The sequence below is a fragment of the Tachypleus tridentatus genome, chromosome 9 (genome assembly GCF_004210375.1).
Source record: "Tachypleus tridentatus isolate NWPU-2018 chromosome 9, ASM421037v1, whole genome shotgun sequence".
Taxonomy (NCBI): Eukaryota; Metazoa; Arthropoda; class Merostomata; order Xiphosura; family Limulidae; genus Tachypleus; species Tachypleus tridentatus.
Window position 1 is genome coordinate 25,016,374 of NC_134833.1, and position 21,056 is coordinate 25,037,429.

General features: G+C 36.4%; 1 protein-coding gene and 2 non-coding genes across 3 annotated transcripts; 1 reads left to right on the forward strand and 2 right to left on the reverse strand.

Annotated features, from left to right (window-relative positions):
• The first annotated feature begins 1,369 nt into the window (after window positions 1–1,369).
• On the forward strand, window positions 1,370–6,141 carry LOC143227322 (eukaryotic translation initiation factor 3 subunit D-like). Its single transcript, XM_076458777.1, has 4 exons — window positions 1,370–1,423; window positions 3,230–3,421; window positions 3,707–3,818; window positions 5,973–6,141. Exons 1-4 carry the CDS (start codon window positions 1,370–1,372, stop codon window positions 5,987–5,989), a joined length of 375 nt encoding a protein of 124 aa, XP_076314892.1. The 3' UTR covers window positions 5,990–6,141.
• Window positions 6,142–15,445: 9,304 nt separating this feature from the next.
• LOC143227614 (5S ribosomal RNA) lies at window positions 15,446–15,563 on the reverse strand. The gene has a single exon (XR_013015044.1). It is a non-coding gene; the product is annotated as a 5S ribosomal RNA (ribosomal RNA).
• Window positions 15,564–17,289: 1,726 nt separating this feature from the next.
• On the reverse strand, window positions 17,290–17,408 carry LOC143227601 (5S ribosomal RNA). Its single transcript, XR_013015031.1, has one exon. It is a non-coding gene; the product is annotated as a 5S ribosomal RNA (ribosomal RNA).
• Window positions 17,409–21,056: the final 3,648 nt, after the last annotated feature.

Genomic DNA, 21,056 nt, shown 5'->3' on the forward strand with positions numbered 1-21,056 from the left:
GGTTTTTCGACATCACAAGGGTGGATAATGTCTGGGTTCAAGGAAGTGATGATCTGAACCCAGTCTTGGAAAATTTGGTTTTGTTGGGTTTTAATAATTGCACATTGTAATAAATATATAATAGTATGAACTTCAAAAGAATAAGGGATAATTTGTGTAGCACGCTTTTTATAAAACTAAGTAAAAGGTTACTTATGAGCGAGTAGTTTGTGTTGAATTTTGAATTTCACACAAAGCTACACGAGGGCTATCTGAGCTAGTCGTCCCCAATTTAACAGTGTAAGACTAGAGGGAAGGCAGCTTGTCATCACCACCCACTGTCAACTCTTGGGCTACTCTTTTACCAATGAATCGTGGGATTGACTTCTATGTTATTATGTTCCCATGGCTTAAAGAGTGAGCATGTTTGGTGTGATGGGATCCAAATACACTACCCTTGGATTACGATTTGAGAACTTTAACAAACTGGCCAAACCTACACGAGGGCTATCTGAGCTAGTCGCCCCTAATTTAACAATGTAAGAAAAGAGGGAAGGCAGCTTGTCATCACCACCCATTGTTAACTCTTGGGCTACTCTTTTACCAATGAATAGTGGGATTGACTGCCATGTTATTATGTTCCCATGGCTTAAAGAGTGAGTGTGTTTGGTGTGATGGGATCCAAATACACAACATTTGGATTACGATTCAAGTACCTTAACAACCTGGCCATGTGCAAAAGTTAATTATAAATCAGTAGTAAAAGTCAAGCCTCATAAGTTATTCAACCTTATATGCTTGAAATATTAAAATTTAATTTATTCAATAATTAGGTATTCATATAATGGCAAGATAATTAGTAACACTATAACATAAATTTTTGTTCCTGGATAGTGTGTTATTTCTTAATTGCTCATGTTGTAAAAGTACAGAAAATGGCCATTAGTCCCTGTAAACTTTGCTTTTGTGATGTGGATAATGAAATTTAGAAATTAACCTATTTTCTATGTGAAAATGGGAAAATTTTCACATTTTCATTAACATAAGGTCTGAATAAAACAACATATAAATCAAGATTTACATGTATTTATACTAAAGTTATACAAAAATCAACAAAAATGTTTAGAAGTGAGTTGTTTTTTGAGATTTGGAACTGTTATGTAAATCACTTTGACGATCAGCCCTGAAATATAGTCTCCCAGCATGTTTTGTTATACACCCCAGGTCACAAAATCAAAGTTTGAAGAGAAAATAGGTCTTTCCATTTACTTTAGGCATAAGCAATTGGGAAATACTTTCTGCCCAGTAAAAGAAAAAAGTAAACATTTTGTTACATAGTGTAATTGTTAATTTAAAGAGGGGAATAGGGATATTAAAAAGAAGTATAGAAATGAGTATTAAAATGCAAAGATTATGTTTTCAAGCCTACGACGAGAGACTTGAAGTAAAAAAACTGGGTTTGGAAATGTGTTTATATAAATATATATAATTTATGCATCTTGATTCAACTTGTTTTTGTACTTTTATTTTGATAATTCCTATTCCCTTTTTTAAATTAAGTTTTTTACTTTTCTTGTTTCTTAAGTTTTATGTCCATTTATGAAGAATAAATTTTCAAAGTACATGAAATACATATGCAGTTTGTTGAATTACGTGTTTCTTGATAGTTTACTGGTGTATTGCCTTATTTTCCTCCCACCATTATTTACTGATCCAGGTGGTTCTGTGCTCCATGTTTCATGTTTAACAAGTTTCAAGTGCAGAGGAATCTTCTTACAACAGTGTTGTATATATTGTGTATTTATGGTCACGCAAGCCAACTGTGATTGCAAAATAATCAACTTTTGAAAAGGTCATGGACATTTGTAGCATTCCACGTAGTATAATATAATTTAGGTTTTGGTGTGAAATATGAAGCCAATTGTGAAACCTAAAATACACACCATTTCAATAAAGTGCTAAAATCAGTAGAATAAATCATCAGTCACAAGAGTGAGGAAATCTGTTATGATAATTGTCTACTGTTAAAAATCTTGTTATGATAGGTGTAACAAAATCTTCATTGAGATGAAGTACAACAGTGAATCTGAAAAACAATGAAGAACAAAGAATTTAGAAATGATAAATATTTAATGCAGAAGCTTCCAATTAATAAAATATAAGTTGCACAAATTATTTTTCAATTAATGTGAAACACTGGATTTTTTCAGTGGTGTAAAGTGAAGGACTTGGAGAAATTCTGCAGGATGAAAAATAAGGGTGCTTGAATTAAACATAAAACTACTCTATGACATTATAGATATTAGTACATGCAGTTTTAATAGTATAAAAACTGTAACAAACATAAAATGGTTATGAGACAAGTTCCTGGAACTGAGTTGTAGTGAGAGGGTTTACCAAAGACTAATTGAGGTAACTGATTTGATACACATCAGAAAATCTAGTTACATTACAACATAAAAACTGTTGAAAGTACAAGTCCTTGCAGTGTAACATTCAATTTGTCTTTTGTATACAAGAATCAGGTTCAGATATTGTTGGAATTTGAGATTTTCACCTTTGCAGGTTGTATGTATAGATAATTCTTCTACATTTAGTAGATAAAACTGCTCATCTCAAAAGCTGCATAAAGTAAGATATAAATATTTTGTTAGTTGCAATAATGAACGTCATAAAGGTTTTGTCCATGAGTTTTGGTTGCATCAGAATGGACATGATATTTGTGTATTTTATTTTATTAATTTAACATACAATTGTAGATCAGAAAATACATAAATATTTGTGTCTTGTCATTATATTGGAATTTCTCTTTATAAATCCATCAACAGTTGTTGTGAAAATAAATGTAAACTTGAAATTATTTCGTTTGTTAGTTTGAAAATAAACACGTTTACAACTTATGGTTTTAGAAATTTTAATAGCATGGGTTTTATGTATGTGATTAATAACTCAAACTAAGATAAAAAAATTAGGTAAAAGTTTTGTTTGTAATGCTCAATGAAGAAAATATCAGTTGTTCATCCTTACTATTAAAAATTGTGAAACTACAAGATATTAAACAAATTGCAAGTTTTTATCAGTTTGACTGTATTTTTCTAAAACTATTATTCATTTTGATTATTGTATTTTCCTCTGTAAAATCATTACCTGTTATGTAGCTGTTAACAAATGCTTGTACACAAGAAAAATTTAATTACGTTGTAGATCTATTTTTTTGAAAATAAAAATGTGTATTTCATACATTTTTCAGATATGTCTCACGATTCATGTTCGAGATTCATCCAAACATGCTATTCTTGGTACACAACAATTTAAACCCAAGGAATTTGCTGACCAGATTAACCTGAACATGGACAATGCATGGGGCATTTTACGTTGTATCATTGATAACTGTATGAAGCTGAAGGAAGGAAAGTATCTCATAATGAAAGATCCAAACAAGGTAGCTTAAAGTTTTAGTATGGTATAAAAATCCAAGTGAGAAATGTGCAAGTAGAAATTTTGTAAAGATGACTTCAGAATACATAAAGTGTTGTTGTGGTTCTTAAATTGACATTGTTTATTTACTTTTTTGAAAACAGGTTTCTTCAAACTAATCTTTTCTCCCCAAGATTTCAATAATTCTTTAGTAGGTTTGATAAACTAATAATCAAATTAATATATTTTGTGTTCAGTACAATGCTAGTTTTTAAGTTGTTTTAGTAACAAGTCACTCGTGTACTTGCAGCCTGTTATTAGATTGTATGACATTCCTGACAACACTTTTGAAACAGAGGAGGAAGAGGAAGATGACGATGATGAAGAGGATGATGATGAAGATGAAAGGGAAGAAGAAAATGGTAGGCAATAATTTCAAATATAAATATAGTAATATTAAAAGAAATAATAGTAATATTAACCATGAAATGTATGGAGGAATTAAAAGCCTTAATATACATTTGGAATTGGTTTTAAGATTGAGTTTGCAGAGAAAGTAAATCAAACTTGAGGTAATTTAGAATCTTCGAAAGAGCAGCTATGTAGTATGATGACTTCTGACTTCATTGGAGTTCACTTTATAATAAATTGATCACAGGTTGCAATGAAACTATTGTATATAGTCACTTAGGATTTCAGGAATGTAAGGGATTTTTGTTTTGTTGCTTTTGAAACAAAACGTTTGTCTGTGTGTTTGTGTATTTATGCCATGTTTGTTATTTAATTTCTTAAACAAGTTTTTGGTTACATACTTCCTCTACTTGAGACTTATTTCCTCAGTCAGTTGCTTATTATGAGTCTTTAAATATAATGATTTATTAACCACTTTTTATGGCAAGGGTTTATTATAAATCTAATTTCTTTATGATTACTGAAATGCTAAGAACTGGTTTTGTATATACTCTTTGTTAGACATTCAATTTCAACTTTGGTTCATTGCATCTTGCATTTTATTCAGGTTAGCATGTTTAAAATTGTAGCAAAACATTGATGGTTATCTAGGAAAATATTTTGTTTGAAAAAGATATGAACAAGTCTTACATATTTCAACTAAAAAAGTAAAAGTTCTTGTTTCATAAATATTGGGAAATATATGGCTTGATAGACAGTACTACTCATATATTGCACACCATCTTTAAACTTAGATGATTTATACTGTAGAATATTTTGCTGTAGTTTACTTTTAAAAAAAGCAGAAATATTAACACCAGATTCAGTTCAAAACATATTTTCAAAATGTGATTGAGAAAGTTTATAACCCACAGAAAGATCATTGGTATTTAAGATTTTTCATTGGAAATTGGCAAGTGAGAATCATAATTTTTAAGTTTTACTCTGTTTATAGTTTCAGCTTTTTTTTCACATGAAAAATAATATAGTACACAGTACATATATGACTACTATCATTTTTGTTCTACAGATATTTAGTACATATTCAATTATTAAAGAGTACGGTGTAATGCTTGACATTTTTTTTATTGATAAGAGGTGTTGAAACCATATATAAAGTAGGAATGAGCATACTTCTGGGAGACATGTACACCTGAATTTTGTCACTTGCATTTTGTTGAAATATGCTTGATAGAGAACAGACTGCAATTCCTCTTGTTAAGCAAAGCTACATGCAATAAGATTTTAGGTTCTGTCTTTCACAGGGCATTCTACAACATTTATAACAGCTCTCTTGAATTCATGCTGGGGTCCAAAGTTGTCTGAGTGTATTTTTAACTTAGTGTGTGGTGTGGTAAGTTTGTTTTCTGTAAATTTGAAATAATGCAAGCAGTGTTCAGTTGTTCAGAGTAGCATAATATTTCAAAACATTCATGATTTCTTTCTTTTTTTTAATTATAACTAGCGGACAATGTAAAAGCTGTTTAAAACCGCTATAGGGTGATATTCTGACTCCACCAAAGATTGAGTTTTTTCTTTCTTACTTCTTGATATGCAAAGGAGCCCATAAGTTGAGGTGCATTCTGGTACTTGTGTGTGTGTGTTAAAAAGAATAATGCAATTATATGATAGCTTATTTTTTCTTTGTGATTTCTGTTGTAATTATTACCTTCACCTCAATGCACAGCTGGTTTCACAATGTCTTGCCTTTGCTACTACGGAGTGCTCACTATCTGAGTAAATGGATTTACCAAAGTATCAGTGACATATTTTGTCCTCCCCTCCCAAGGTTTCTTTACAAATGAAATAACCAAATTTCATGTTCATATATGTTTTCTAAAAAAAACATTATTTCAGGTACATTTGAAGTAACTAGTCATTGAACATATGGGCCACTCTTAATTTTGGGACAAGAATTACATCAAAGTTTCATCAAAAAGTGCATGTTGTTTGAAAGTAAAGCTACGAGATAAGATAATCACAGCTAAATAATTTTTGCAGAATTTAAATAATGTTTTTGATTTTATAAAGTATATTTAATACTACTTGTTGTCTACATAAGGTATTCAACCTCTGATAATATAAAGCTATTGATGTTAATACTAATTTATGTATTTTTTTTATAGATGAAGTCCAGGGTTAAGCTGAGAAAGTTTTGTCCTGCAGACATGGAAGTTTTACCTTCGTAGAACAAGAAAGTAGTTCATATCTACTTGTTGTCATTGCCTTTGATTAACAACCTGAAATGTGTTTTCTGTGGTTATGGTAATTAAGTAAAACCATTTTCAAAATAAATTTGTGTTTGAGTTGATTAAATATCAGTGAGAAAACACGCATGCATGCACACACACACACACACACACACACACAGTGCCTGTCATCTATTTTAAAATTGAGAAATTTTTGTTCTATGGATTGGTTTGATAAAAATTGCTTATAGGATAAGATAATCAATTTTTTTAATTACCATCATTCATACTCTGTTGAAAGCACCAGTTTCTGTCTTGGAGTGAATCAGGCTGCTTTGTATCTGGTTGATAACACTGGGGAACACTCATTTTGTTGCATTTAAAAAAAGACCTTTCTATAGTCAATTTGAGTGTGTTGATTTCAAATCTGAAGTCGGTTTTTGTCTGCAAGCTACAGATTTTATGCAATTTGACATTTTTATTTATTTTTTAATTTTTCGTTATTATATGAAATTATAGGAATAGCTTATCAATTTGTTTGTGTATTTTATTCAGGTAGGAATTTGCGTTTGTAACTTTATGTTTGTACACTTCATCTGGACAATCTCGCTTAATGCTCCAGCAGTAGTCAGCCATCATACTTTTGTCCCAGCCCTTGGTAGTGTTCTTCCATGACCTTTAGGTCTTGGTGGAATCGTTCTCCTTGTTCGTCTCTCACAGCCCCCAGGTTGTCAGGGAACTTATCAAGGTGGCTGTTCAGAAAATGAAGCTTGATGCTCATGTTGCACCCGAGATCATGAAAAGTGAGGAGTATTCTGTTCACAAGTTCACTGTAGTTCTCCGCCTTACTGTTTCCAAGGTAGTTCTGAACGACTGCCACAAAGGATAACCATGCTGCCTTTTCTAAAGCGGTCATCTTAGCAACAAACTGATCATCACGAATTAGGGTTCGAATCTGTGGGCCATCAAACACGCCTGCTTTGATCTTCTCAAATGATAACCCTGGTAAAGCTGTGATGATGTGTTGGAAATATTCACCTTCGGTTTCCAGTGCCTTGACAAATTGCTTCATCAAACCTAATTTGATGTGAAGAGGAGGAAAGATGATCTTATCTCTGCTTACAATTGGGTCTTGTATGATATTTGGCATGCCTGCTTCAAGGGTGTCATGAATAGGCCAGTCCTTCTGGACCCAATGTCTGTCTCGTGCTCGGCTGTCCCACATACAGAGGAAACATGGAAACTTGGTGAAACCTTTCTGTTGTCCAAGAAGAAAGTTGACCATCTTTAAGTCTACATAAATGATCCAATTGTGCTCATTATATTTTAATAAGTCCATGACCATTCTCTTATCATCATAGTCTTCCCGCAAATGCACTGAGTGACCGACAGGTCCATAAACATTCCCATTATGTAAAAGAACACACTTTAGACTGCGTTTTGAACTGTCTAAAAGAGTCTCCATTCAGCAGGTCTATAATAAGGTACACCCAGTTCTTTGAGAAGCCCTTGGATGTCATGGCAGTAAACAAACTGTCTGTCTTCTGAAAAGAAGGTCACTAAAAGCTGGTCACGCTTTCTGAAATATGATACTTTAACAGAGTGATCAACAAGATTTCTGCCTTGTAATCTTGATGCCAAAAGCTCTGCTGCTTTCTTTGAAAGACCTAAATCCCGCACTAAATCATTCAGTTCAGCCTGGGGAAGAGGCTTGGGACGGGAAAGGTTCAGTGTCTGAAGAACAGTTCTCGATTGTGTACACTTTTCTGACAATTCACTGTCACAACTGTCTTGTTCGCTTGTATCATGTCCAATGTCTTTATCGTCCAATGAAGGCAAGCCTTTGAAAACTGGAACAGGAACTTCTTCAGAGTGCGGAGCAGGCGAATAGCTGAAGGAATGTTTGGATAACGTAATCTTTTGTCGGTTTTTCTTCCCAACACCCGTTGTGTTTACCATGCAGAAATAACAGTCAGTTACATGGTTGGTGGGTTCGCTAAATCATTGGAACACCAAAATGCAGACCATTGCGTTTTCCTTTGATCCAGTCTCAAGCATTTCCTCACAATTGTGGCACACAACATGAGGAGCCCATTGCTTGTCTTGATCACCAAGATGAACTTCAAAATATGCCTTGTAGGCACGCTTGACTAACGAGGATATGTTACGCCTCTGACGATTGAGTGTGTAGCATCCACATATGTAGCAGAAGGCATCAGGCTTGTTTCTGCAATGATATCTATTTTTGGAAGCCATGTTTGATCTGAAACAAAAATAGAATGATCAAAATATTAGAAGCTATCTATATATATGGACATGAAAATGCTTATACATGGTTTACATAAGTTCACATTTGTACAATTTCATTAACCTCAAATTGCATACAAACTAGAGCTTGTAGAGAAAAACTAATTTCAGATTTGAAATCAGCGCCTAAAACTCCTTCAGAATCAGTTAAAATATCCAATGCAACTCAAAGTTACTGAAAAAGTGTTCCCCAGTGTAATACTTGCTATTTTTGGTGGCTGATTTTCTCTATGAATGGGAAAAGCTGCATTTAAATGACCATTTTCTGAGTTGCAAATGATAGTGTGGATGAGTTAAGTCCTATGAATGTGATGTAGAGGACTATTTGTGCAGGTTTCTGTTGTTGCACATACTGAGAATGCACAGGCAGTTATGGCTGAGTAATATTCTTCTCTACTGAAGGCTGTTTGTTCCTACTGGGGTTCATCTAGCAATGAAATGATGAATCTAAAGTGTGTGTGTGTATTGGCTCTGAATTCTTGTTTAAAAAAAGTGGCCTCCAGGATCTATTGGCTGGTCTTGTTGAGCTAGGATCAACTGAGTACTAGTGTTAGGCTTTCTCAACAGGTGTTGTAGATATTCTGTCTGATGCTGATGTATGAGTATAGTGCTCATGAAGCCTTGGTATTTATATAGTTTACTTGTTTGGCATTGTAGTGCATCCCCTTGTAGAACTTCATGATGGGTGGAATGAGGGTGCACCGAGTATTGCTTTTTATATTATGGACCCCCCAAATTCTAATAAAAATAGCTCATTGGTAAGTGATCACACATAGAAAATTCTGAACAACAGTCTCTACTCCATTCTGTATCTGTACCTCACTTTATCATACTCCATTCCTTGTCAGACGAAAGTCTAAAATTCACAAGAGATTAGAAGAACTTACTGGCTTGATGCAGATAGCCTAGTTGCTTTGTGCCATAAAACATGAAACCAACCAACTTACTGGCTCTCCAAAGTCAGTCAAGAAGCAACGTTCTGAGGACATCTTGATATAAACATCTACCCCAACACACAGTGAACTCCTCTTGAACTCAAACACTGAGGTTACTACCCATCTCACTTTAAATTCCTCATGAAGTGATATTGTTGATAAGGGTTTGAAGAACATCCCAAAGTTAGAGAACCTCGTAGGTTTCTCCTACCATTTCCTTTTTACTTTTCCATTGTGTGTTACTTTTATCATATACATATTGGTAGGTCTCGCAAAGAGCTACTCAGTACCTCTCACTCTTTCACAGGTTTTGATATAAGTGATCCAAAAATCTAAACGCTGTGGGCTCAAGTGAAGTATCTTAGTAGCATGTGTCTATAGTCGAGCTCTTTGGTAAGACATTTTATCACGCGATCAGAGGAACTAATTGTTTAAGAGCTAGCGACAGTAACCTCATGCAGGTAACGAACGAAAAGCAGTAAGTATGTTGTAAATTAAACACTCTTCCCAAACATATTATAGATCAGAAGCTTAAGGAAGAGGGAAGGGACGATACCCAATCTACCATTTTATGCGAACACTAAAAAAGTAGCCGCTCCAAGCAGGTGTAGCGAGCGGCGTTTCCTTACACTTTTAACCAAACCCACCATTCAAAGTTTATTTGAAAGACAAAAATAAAAATCTCCACGGGTTGTTCTCTGACTTTCGTAATGCATGTAGGGTGCGGGATCCACACAACAGAAACAAGGTGACACCGACGATTGCACACCTTATTTAGAAGCAAATATATATGTGTGTGTGTGTGTGTGTGTGTGTAACTACTATAGAGAATTAAATTTTCCAACAATAACAAGAGTGTTTGATATTGCGATATCGAACGGAAAGGCAAGTAGAAAAACAAAAAAATGTTACAAAACAGTAAAAGCAAATTTGAAAGTTTTGCAGTGAAATCAAACCTCGAAGCAAACGTCCTGAGCACAAGTAGCAAATTGGTTCGCGGCACGCTTCTGACTCACAAAGGGTAGTAACCGAGTGTGACAGGTGCTGCGGTAGTAACTGTTGCAGTTTGAAACACACACCCTGTTCCTTTACTCATTCTGTTTCAATAACGTCAGTGAATGATCCCCAATTTTTTCAATGTACTTCGATCAATATCCATACACTTCTTTAGCGAGAGAGAAAACAGCGACTTCTGAGGCGCTATTACTAGAGGGTAACAAGCGTTTAATACTATTTTGTTGAAAGGAAGGAGGTGAGCAGGTTAATTAATGTGTATAGCCAAATGACCAATAAAACAAGGTGAAAATTAAATTTAATAAATAATTATACTCCTGAGCTCATGTAAAAAACTAAATTCAGAAAACACATCTGTAAGTGATGGAAAATAGGCCTGTAACGAGAGGAAACCACCATATTTTGTGTAAGTGAAAGAAAAAAAAGAAGGAAAAATCCTAACATGTGACTAAAAGACGTTTCAGACGGATCTCAGAGACCTTATTGATCAATTAAGTGTTCCACGTCGATGACACACACGCCTGTATGGGACAATTTCTAACTTTGAAATAATTGTTTCAAAGTAATATTTGTGGTGTTGGCATATTTATACATAATCGATGTAACGCTCGTGTTATTCATAATGGCTGTGATTTTGAAGGTCGTGTACGTTGGCTTGATGGGTTTTGGCGTACCTTTATACGTATTGTTTGTATATATGCCCTGATGGGTGGGACTGATCGAAAATTTGTTTTCCGGAATCTGCATCAGTATTAAATATCTAGTCGCCCCCTTATTGGTTGCGGTGATTTTAATTGTATTTCTGACCCACTTTTAGTCAAATGTGAATGGAATTTTTTAAGCAGTATGGTCTCATATGAAGATTTAAAGAATATTATGTGTACCTATTCATTGTGTGATATTTGATAGAGGTTACATCCCAATTTAAAGGAATTTACTTGGACGAATAGATCTATTTCAACTCGTATTCACCGCTTTTTAGTTTCAATTCAACTTCTTCAAGGCTCAGTATTTTGTCGTATTCTTTCTTGTACATTTTCTGATCATGGTTTTGTGGAACTTTGCCTTTATAATATTTCAACGATTTCTTTTGGACCTGGTTATTTTATGTTATACGTCTAAATAAATCATGTTGCATGATTCCTTTACTAATGCTCTTCTTAATCTCTGGTCTGTATTTGCTTCAGCTCATCCTGATTTTCGTTGGTGGTGTAACTTCAAAACAGCTGTCAAGCTCTGGCAATTCGTATTTCAAAAGCAATTTGTCGAGAACGTCTATCTCATATTAAAGAGCTACAACACAAAATATAAACTGCTAATTTGAATCCTCTCTTAACTAGCGATGAGAAACGTATTAAACGTGTTTTACGTAGTGCTTTAAACGATCTATTACAGGCTCGTTTGGGAGGTGCCATTATTTGTTCTAAGGCAAATTTATTGTCGGATTGAGAAACGGTCACAAATTATTTCATTTGTCGGGAATGTCGCAATGGTGGGCGAAAATGCTTAACTTCTCTGACAACAGACAGCGGAAAAATAACTGGTACGTCGAATATTTGACCTGTTGTAGAATCTTACTTCACTCATTTATTTGCTCGTTACAATTGTGATTCTTCCTTGGTTTCCTATTTTTTTAAATAACTTGCCTCAACTTTCTTTCACACACAATGATAGATTGGCTGCAACTATAACGTATGACGAATGCCACATTGCTTTAAAATCGATGGAAGGTGGGAAATCGCAGGTTTGTATGGCTTACCTAAATAATTTTATATTCGTTATTTTCACTTATTTGGTGCTAAATGTATTCAGCTAATAAATGATGACTTCAGTGATGGTTTTCACCTAATTTTGCTCGAGGTGTTATTTCGCATATTCCCCAAACAAATCGTGATTGCAGTTTAATTCAAAATTGGCGCTTATTACTCTTTTGAATGTTGACTATAAAATCTTAACCAAAGTTTTAACACTTCGTTACGACCCGTCTTGGCTGACGTCATTAGTCTTGATCAAGCTTGTGCCGTTTCCGGTCGTCGTTTTTGTGATCTACTACATCTCATTCGCGATGTTATTATGTTCGAGAACGAAACGCTGACTGCGCTGTTGTGTCTGTTGTCAGGAATATGAATTTGACCGCATATCACACGATTATCTGTTCCGTGTTCTGTCGGCTTTTCGGTTTCTCCCTGTGTTTGTTGATTACATTCGTAGATTATATCTATCTGCTGAAAGGTGTGTTGGTTAATGGTTTTTTTCAGGGATTTATTTCCCATTCATAGATCGTTCCATCAAGGTTGTAGTCTATCCGTGGTCTTGTATGTTTTGTGTTTGGAACCACTTTTGCGTAAGATGACACTTTATTTTGGACGTTGTGGTCTTCCTGTTACTGTTGAGTTTGTTGAGTATGTTGCATTTGCTGATAATGTATCGTTTATTTGTCGATCTCGAGACAGTGTACATCATATGTTTTCGTTACTTGATTTATTTTGTTTTTTTTTCAGGGGCAAAAGTTAAGCGTGAAAAAGCACTTGGTTTGTTGTTGGGGCCGTGGGTGTCGAGCATCGTTGACTTGTATCCTATTCAGTGGTCTTGAGATAATATCCAGATGTTTGGAGTTCTGTTTGGTGGAATCTCTGGTCGTGCTAACTGGGAGCGTCTCCTTTCTTCTTTTCACACAAATCTAAATGATTCATTTTATTGTCACTTTTCATTGCGAGAGAGAGCGTTATATTTTAATGTATTTCATTGTTTTAAACTGTGGTTTAATGGGGGTATATTTCCGATTGAACGATCACATTTGGCTGTATTACTTAGTAATCTTTCGAAGTTTTTCTGGAAGAGTAAGAACTCGTTTATTCGTCGGGATATTTTATATTTATTTGTCACTAATGGTGGATCGAGAGTGTGTGATATGAAACTGAAATTACAGGCTTTTATTTTATTTCATGTTGTGGATCTTCTTAGTCCCAGGCATGCTCAATGGAAATATTTTGCGCGATTTTGGTTTGGTTTTCATTTACATCACTTACGATCTGAATTTCTCTCTAATGCTTCACCACGTTCATCTTTTCATTTACTGCATTTTTACAATTCACTTTTCATTTACTGCATTTTTACAATTCACTGTTGAGGCTTTACAGGGAATGCTGTTCTCAGTTTTGTGAATTTGACTGGTCGTAAGCAACGGTTAAAGTCATTTTAACAAACTTTAACGGTATCTGAGACACCTATAATATTATGTTGTATCCAGGTTTGAGGTTAACTTGGCAATGGAAGTATGTGACACATATTTCGTATCATCCTCGAGTTTTTTTTTTATCTTAATTGGAAATTATGACACCAAGTCCTGCCCACTCAGTCGTTTTTGTTTCGGCATCATATTGAATCTCCGTCGCGTCATTCCTGTTTCTTACATGAAGATGTTGAACATTTGTTTAATACGTGTCGTGTAATTTGTCCTGTGTGGAAAAGATGTGTTACTTTCCTCAGCTGTTGTTCTGATGGTTTAGTTTTTTTGTTTTTTTTTCCATGTATATAACCTGTTGGATAATTCTAGTAAACTCCATGTATAACTGTAATTGTCAACAAGATTGTTATTGTAATTTTGTTATAATTTTCTATAATGCATGTAGTTTGTTTCTTTGTTTTTAATAATAAATAAAGAGCAACGTCGGGCCCGGTTAGTATTTGAGAAAATGACCATCTGTGAATATCAGGTGATGACGACTTTTTTTTCACGTTCAAATTGGTACGTCTCGCAAAGAGCTGATCGATACTTCTCACTTTTTCACAAGTTCTGATAGAAGAGATAAAAAAAATCCTTCTCGAAAGAACGTGGTGGGCTCAAGTGAAGTGCTTTAATATGATGTGTCGATAATGGTAAACTCTTGGGAAAACATTTTTGTCGTGGGAACTAATCTACTTTTCCATCAGTTATAGAGGAAAAATCCATGCAAGTAACGAACGAAAGTCATCAAGTCAGTTAATTAAACACGCTTCCGAAACGTATTCTTGACCAGAGGCTTTAGCGAACAAAACGGAATTCAAACCATCATTTCCTGCGATCGTCAAGAAAAGTACCAGCTCCAAGCACGGATTCCAGCAGGGGGATAACTACTAGCCCGTTCCCTGGCCCCACCAGAAACCGTCAGTCGACTGGAAGATACATCCACCCAAGGGGTAGCTGTAGTCTCCATTGAAAGGGAAACCTCCGAATCAGCGCGTTGACGAACAGACAGTCTTTCAGCGTCTTCAGGCACTGCACGAGAAGCAACAACAGTGGCCACGTCAGCGTCGTCACAAGAAGAAGGCCGAGGAACAACAAGCTTGGGACAACGTTGTCGAACATGTCCTTGCACATGACAATGTCGGCAAATAAACTGGGGACAATCGCGATATAAATGATCCGCCCCCAAACATAAATTACACACTTTTGACTGGCGATAATGCTTCACCTTTAACATAACCGCCTTGCCCAAAGGATCAAAAACTTTCACAACGTACGGCAAAGAGATACACTTTTCACTAAAAGACACACGAACATGGCGTATACCTAAATATATGCCCTGGTCTCTCTTCCACACTATAGGGCTCCTTACTTCACAAGCAAAATCCTTAAGTTTATTTAGAAAAACATCATCGGCTATATATTCTGGTACTTCCATAAAAGAAACAGTAATAGTGCGTTTAGTTACACCATTAGCCAAACAATGTACACCATTTACAACAAGACCAGCATCGACAGCTAGGTCCACGTAGGCAGGGAGAAGATAGTTTATTTCTTTTCTCTCCAATATACGTCTGATTGGAGGAGTTTGGTTTAAAGTGAAATGGAACGCGGCTCACGCCACCTGCTTAGAGAGCTGCTACTTTTCTTGAACGATCGCAGGAAATGAATGTTTGAACTTCGTTTTCGAAGCGTGTTTTATCAACTGACTTGTTGATGGAAAAGTTGATTAGTTCCTATAACAAAATGTTTTCCCAACAGTTTACCATTATAAACACTTAGTATTAAGGCACTTCAATTGAGCCAACCAATTTCTTTCTCTCTTCGGAAGGATTTTTATCTCTTAAATCAGAAATTGTGAAAAAAGTGAGAGGTATCGATCAGCTCTTTGCGAGACCTACAAATTTCAAAGTGAAAAAAAAAAAAAAAGTCATCATCACCCGGTATTCCCAGGTGGTCACCCTCCCAAGTACTAACGGGCCCGCCGTTGCTTAGCTTCGGTGATCGGACGAGAACCGGCGCTTTCAACGTGGTATGAACGATGACAGTTTAATTTTCTTTCTTATTTGGTGTTTTAAGTGTTACTCTAAAAGAAAATCGTTGTCGCAGCCCAAAATTTCCTAGTTGTGAAATATAAGAGATGCTTTAGGAATTCACTTTTACTGGAGGACGCTGGAAAGTGGAGCCTGATAACTCTGGTTTGCGTTACACATCCCCGGAACTACACGAGTGTCATTTCGGGGGTATGGAAACTGTCGCTCACAGGCGTGTGTGTCATTCACATGGAACACTTAAATTGATCAATTTAGCCTCTGAGAACTTTTCTCAAACGTCTTTAGTCACATGTTGGTGTTTATGTCTTCTTTATATTTCTTTCGGACCTACTTTCGCAAAATCTGGTATTTTACTCTCGTTACACAGGCCCACATCCCATCACTTACAGATGTGTGTGCAGAATTTAGATTTTAACACGAGCTTGCATCGGGATTAGAATTATTTAATATTCACCTTCTTTCATTCGTCATTTGGCTATACACATTAATTTACCTGTGTTTATTAACGTGTATTTTGGTTTCCATCGGGAGAAGTCGTGTGTACTCGCCTCCTTCTCCCCCTACAACAAAATAGTATTAAACGCTGGTTACCGTCTAGTGGGAGTGCCTCAGAAGTCGCTCTTTTGTCTCTCGCTAAAGAAGTGTATGGATATTAATGAAAGTACGTTGCAAAAACTGGGAATAATTCTCTGACGTTATAGAAACAGAATGAATAAAGGAACAGCACCTGTCACACTCGGCTACTACCGTTCGCGAGTCGGAAGCGTGCCACGTACCGAGTTCCTACTTATCTGAAGACGTTTCCTTCGCGTTTTGCTTGCACTGCTATGTTTACAATTTTGCTTTTACTGTTTTGTAACTCTTTTTTTTTCTTGTTGTTTCTACTCACCTATTTTGTTTTATACTCCAATAGCAAAGACTCTTGTCGTTATTGGAAAGTTAATTTTCAAATGTACATACATATAAAATAGATATTTGATTTATAAATAAGGTGTTCAATCGTCGGTGTCTCCGAGTGAAGTCTCTCTCTGCTGGGTTATATTTCTAGACAAAGTAATTTTACAAAACGTAGCGAACGAACGTTATGTAAGGAAACTCGAAATATTTGTCGCATCGCCTTTTCTGTGTAGCAGACAGATCCCTCGACAATTGCTTTTTCCCAGGCAAAACGTGCACGAGCGAGACAATTTTGTGAAATAGGGAAACGTTTTAAATTCCATCTGTATAAGACTGCCTTAGATTGATGTGGGCTGGATCTACTCGTTAACGAAGTTTCTGTTTTGTAGACTTCGCACCCTTTGTGCATTCCGAAGATCGACCCGCGAAGATAGTTTATTTCTTTCTCTCCAATATACGTCTGATTGGAGGAGTTTGGTTTAAAGTGAAATGGAACGCGGCTCACGCCACCTGCTTAGAGAGCTGCTACTTTTCTTGAACGATCGCAGGAAATGAATGTTTGAACTTCGTTTTCGAAGCGTGTTTTATCAACTGACTTGTTGATGGAAAAGTTGATTAGTTCCTATAACAAAATGTTTTCCCAACAGTTTACCATTATAAACACTTAGTATTAAGGCACTTCAATTGAGCCAACCAATTTCTTTCTCTCTTTCGGGAAGGATTTTTTATCTCTTAAATCAGAAATTGTGAAAAAAGTGAGAGGTATCGATCAGCTCTTTGCGAGACCTACAAATTTCAAAGTGAAAAAAAAAAAAAAAAAAAGTCATCATCACCCGGTATTCCCAGGTGGTCACCCTCCCAAGTACTAACCGGGCCCGCCGTTGCTTAGCTTCGGTGATCGGACGAGAACCGGCGCTTTCAACGTGGTATGAACGATGACAGTTTAATTCTTTTTCTTATTTGGTGTTTTAAGTGTTACTCTAAAAGAAAATCGTTGTCGCAGCCCAAAATTTCCTAGTTGTGAAATATAAGAGATGCTTTAGGAATTCACTTTTACTGGAGGACGCTGGAAAGTGGAGCCTGATAACTCTGGTTTGCGTTACACATCCCCGGAACTACACGAGTGTCATTTCGGGGGTATGGAAACTGTCGCTCACAGGCGTGTGTGTCATTCACATGGAACACTTAAATTGATCAATTTAGCCTCTGAGAACTTTTCTCAAACGTCTTTTAGTCACATGTTGGTGTTTATGTCTTCTTTATATTTCTTTCGGACCTACTTTCGCAAAATCTGGTATTTTACTCTCGTTACACAGGCCCACATCCCATCACTTACAGATGTGTGTGCAGAATTTAGATTTTAACACGAGCTTGCATCGGGATTAGAATTATTTAATATTCACCTTCTTTCATTCGTCATTTGGCTATACACATTAATTTACCTGTGTTTATTAACGTGTATTTTGGTTTCCATCGGGAGAAGTCGTGTGTACTCGCCTCCTTCTCCCCCTACAACAAAATAGTATTAAACGCTGGTTACCGTCTAGTGGAGTGCCTCAGAAGTCGCTCTTTTGTCTCTCGCTAAAGAAGTGTATGGATATTAATGAAAGTACGTTGCAAAACTGGGAATAATTCTCTGACGTTATAGAAACAGAATGAATAAAGGAACAGCACCTGTCACACTCGGCTACTACCGTTCGCGAGTCGGAAGCGTGCCACGTACCGAGTTCCTACTTATCTGAAGACGTTTCCTTCGCGTTTTGCTTGCACTGCTATGTTTGACAATTTTGCTTTTACTGTTTTGTAACTCTTTTTTTCTTGTTGTTTCTACTCACCTATTTTGTTTTATACTCCAATAGCAAAGACTCTTGTCGTTATTGGAAAGTTAATTTTCAAATGTACATACATATAAAATAGATATTTGATTTATAAATAAGGTGTTCAATCGTCGGTGTCTCCGAGTGAAGTCTCTCTCTGCTGGGTTATATTTCTAGACAAAGTAATTTTACAAAACGTAGCGAACGAACGTTATGTAAGGAAACTCGAAATATTTGTCGCATCGCCTTTTCTGTGTAGCAGACAGATCCCTCGACAATTGCTTTTTCTCAGGCAAAACGTGCACGAGCGAGACAATTTTGTGAAATAGGGAAACGTTTTAAATTCCATCTGTATAAGACTGCCTTAGATTGATGTGGGCTGGATCTACTCGTTAACGAAGTTTCTGTTTTGTAGACTTCGCACCCTTTGTGCATTCGAAGATCGACCCGCGAAGATAGTTTATTTCTTTTCTCTCCAATATACGTCTGATTGAGGAGTTTGGTTTAAAGTGAAATGGAACGCGGCTCACGCCACCTGCTTAGAGAGCTGCTACTTTTCTTGAACGATCGCAGGAAATGAATGTTTGAACTTCGTTTTCGAAGCGTGTTTTATCAACTGACTTGTTGATGGAAAAGTTGATTAGTTCCTATAACAAAATGTTTTCCCAACAGTTTACCATTATAAACACTTAGTATTAAGGCACTTCAATTGAGCCAACCAATTTCTTTCTCTCTTTCGGGAAGGATTTTTATCTCTTAAATCAGAAATTGTGAAAAAGTGAGAGGTATCGATCAGCTCTTTGCGAGACCTACAAATTTCAACGTGAAAAAAAAAAAAAGTCATCATCACCCGGTATTCCCAGGTGGTCACCCTCCCAAGTACTAACCGGGCCCGCCGTTGCTTAGCTTCGGTGATCGGACGAGAACCGGCTTTTTTTTTTTTTCTTTATTTATCCCACCTCAACGAGGGGTATACACAGAAATACAACAAATAAAACACAAGTTAATGAATTAGCATGTAACAATAGCTCTATAGATTACCATGCTGAAAATTACCACAAAGTTAATAAAATTAAGGAAAAGAAATAAAAGAGGTAATTGGAACAGCAGGTAATCCAACTAACATTATAATGAACATTAACAAACAAGAAATCAATGGATCTTCCATTGGTAACAAAAAATATAATGAAATAACAACTTATCTTAACAACGTACACAAGAAATAACCTTGGGCACCTTGGGTTACCAAGCTACCAACATAAGAATACACAGAATAAAAAAAACATTTAATGAGTTATGTAACAAAGATCTATGATAATGAAGATATATATGTCTCCGTACACGCACTTTAAACATGGAAATTAAATGAATGACGCGATTTCGTGCCAAAGAAACTGAACGAGCAGAACATATAACCTGACGTGCCAAACTTGTAATTAAACGGAATATGTTCCAGCATCTCCTGGTAACGAAGGATGAGATCCCACTAAGAGGCATCTCCTCCATACCCAGTTTGATATGGGACATCCAAAATAAAATGCCAATAATTTATATACATATGACCACAGGGGCTGTACAAAAGGACATTGGAAAAAACAGATGGTCTATGGTTTCTGGCGCCTGGGAACAGAAAGTGCACAACCCTGTGGGATGTCTGTCCATATGTATCAGCTTGACATTTGTGGTAATCGCCCGCAACCAGAGTAAATAATCCACATCACAAACAAAAAAACCCACAAAAGAAGAATAAGCGTTTTTACGAATGCGTTTCCAGTCTCCAGGAGGAACAATATCCCCCCAGTAGAATGGAGCAGGGAAATTAGTAGCGAGTGAAAACTGTAAATATCCCACCAGTTGCCGCACAGATAAACCTTGAAAATGAACTCGATTATCGGAGTGGTCCAGAAAATATAAATCCACAACACATGTGGACGACGGAAGAGGAGCCGGCTGGGTAGACAAAATCGGCAACCACTCCACAGGCAACGCCTCCTTGAGCATATGAAAATGTGAAAAAATTGTGCGGGCATTGGCCAACGGGTCAGCGTCCGTACACATTTCAATCACTGCCCCCACCGGAAGAAAAGCAGGGAGCACTTCGTACGTTAAATGACGGACCTGAACCAAACCTACGTTAATAAATTCAGGAAAATGAAATGTTCGGTGGCGAACATCAACAATAGCCGGATTGAAAAACAAAGGTTCATCAAAAATTTGGGGGGGGAAAGAGGAGCTGGGACAATCCCTTTATCCCCAAGAAGAACCTTCCAGGCATGAAACATTTCCTGAATATAGAAAGGTAACGATTTCACAAAACGTGGCAAAATACGGCATTGAAGAATCCGAAAGCTTAAAGAGAGATTACCATAACAAGAAAAAAATCCAGAAAGAAGTTGTCGCAAGGTGGAAGGACAAGAAGCATCCAAACAACGCTGCAACAACTTCAAACGGAATGCGAGTTTACGAGTGTTAACATCAACCAAGTTGATACCTCCACAATCATAACTCCGAATCAGAATACCGTATGCTACTTTATGTATACCTCCCCGCCAAATAAAATCCAGTATACATTTGCGAAATCTAGCCTCAAACTGTCTTGGCAACGGGAGTATATTCAACGGGTACCATAACACCGATGCCACCAAGGAGTTCACCACAAGAGATTTACCCTTTAGCGACAAAGAACGAAATCGCCACGACACCAAGACACGAGATACCCTGCGCAATACACCCCTGCCACGTATCTTGCAGCATGACATCGAAATTAGAGT

Coding starts and splice junctions, on each gene's coding strand:
- LOC143227322 (XM_076458777.1), top strand. CDS start 1,370: ATGAGTATTAAAATGCAAAGATTATGTTTTCAAGCCTACGACGAGAGA. Junction 1,424..3,229: donor CCTACGACGAGAGACTTGAA/GTAAAAAAACTG, acceptor TACATTTTTCAG/ATATGTCTCACGATTCATGT. Junction 3,422..3,706: donor TAATGAAAGATCCAAACAAG/GTAGCTTAAAGT, acceptor GTGTACTTGCAG/CCTGTTATTAGATTGTATGA.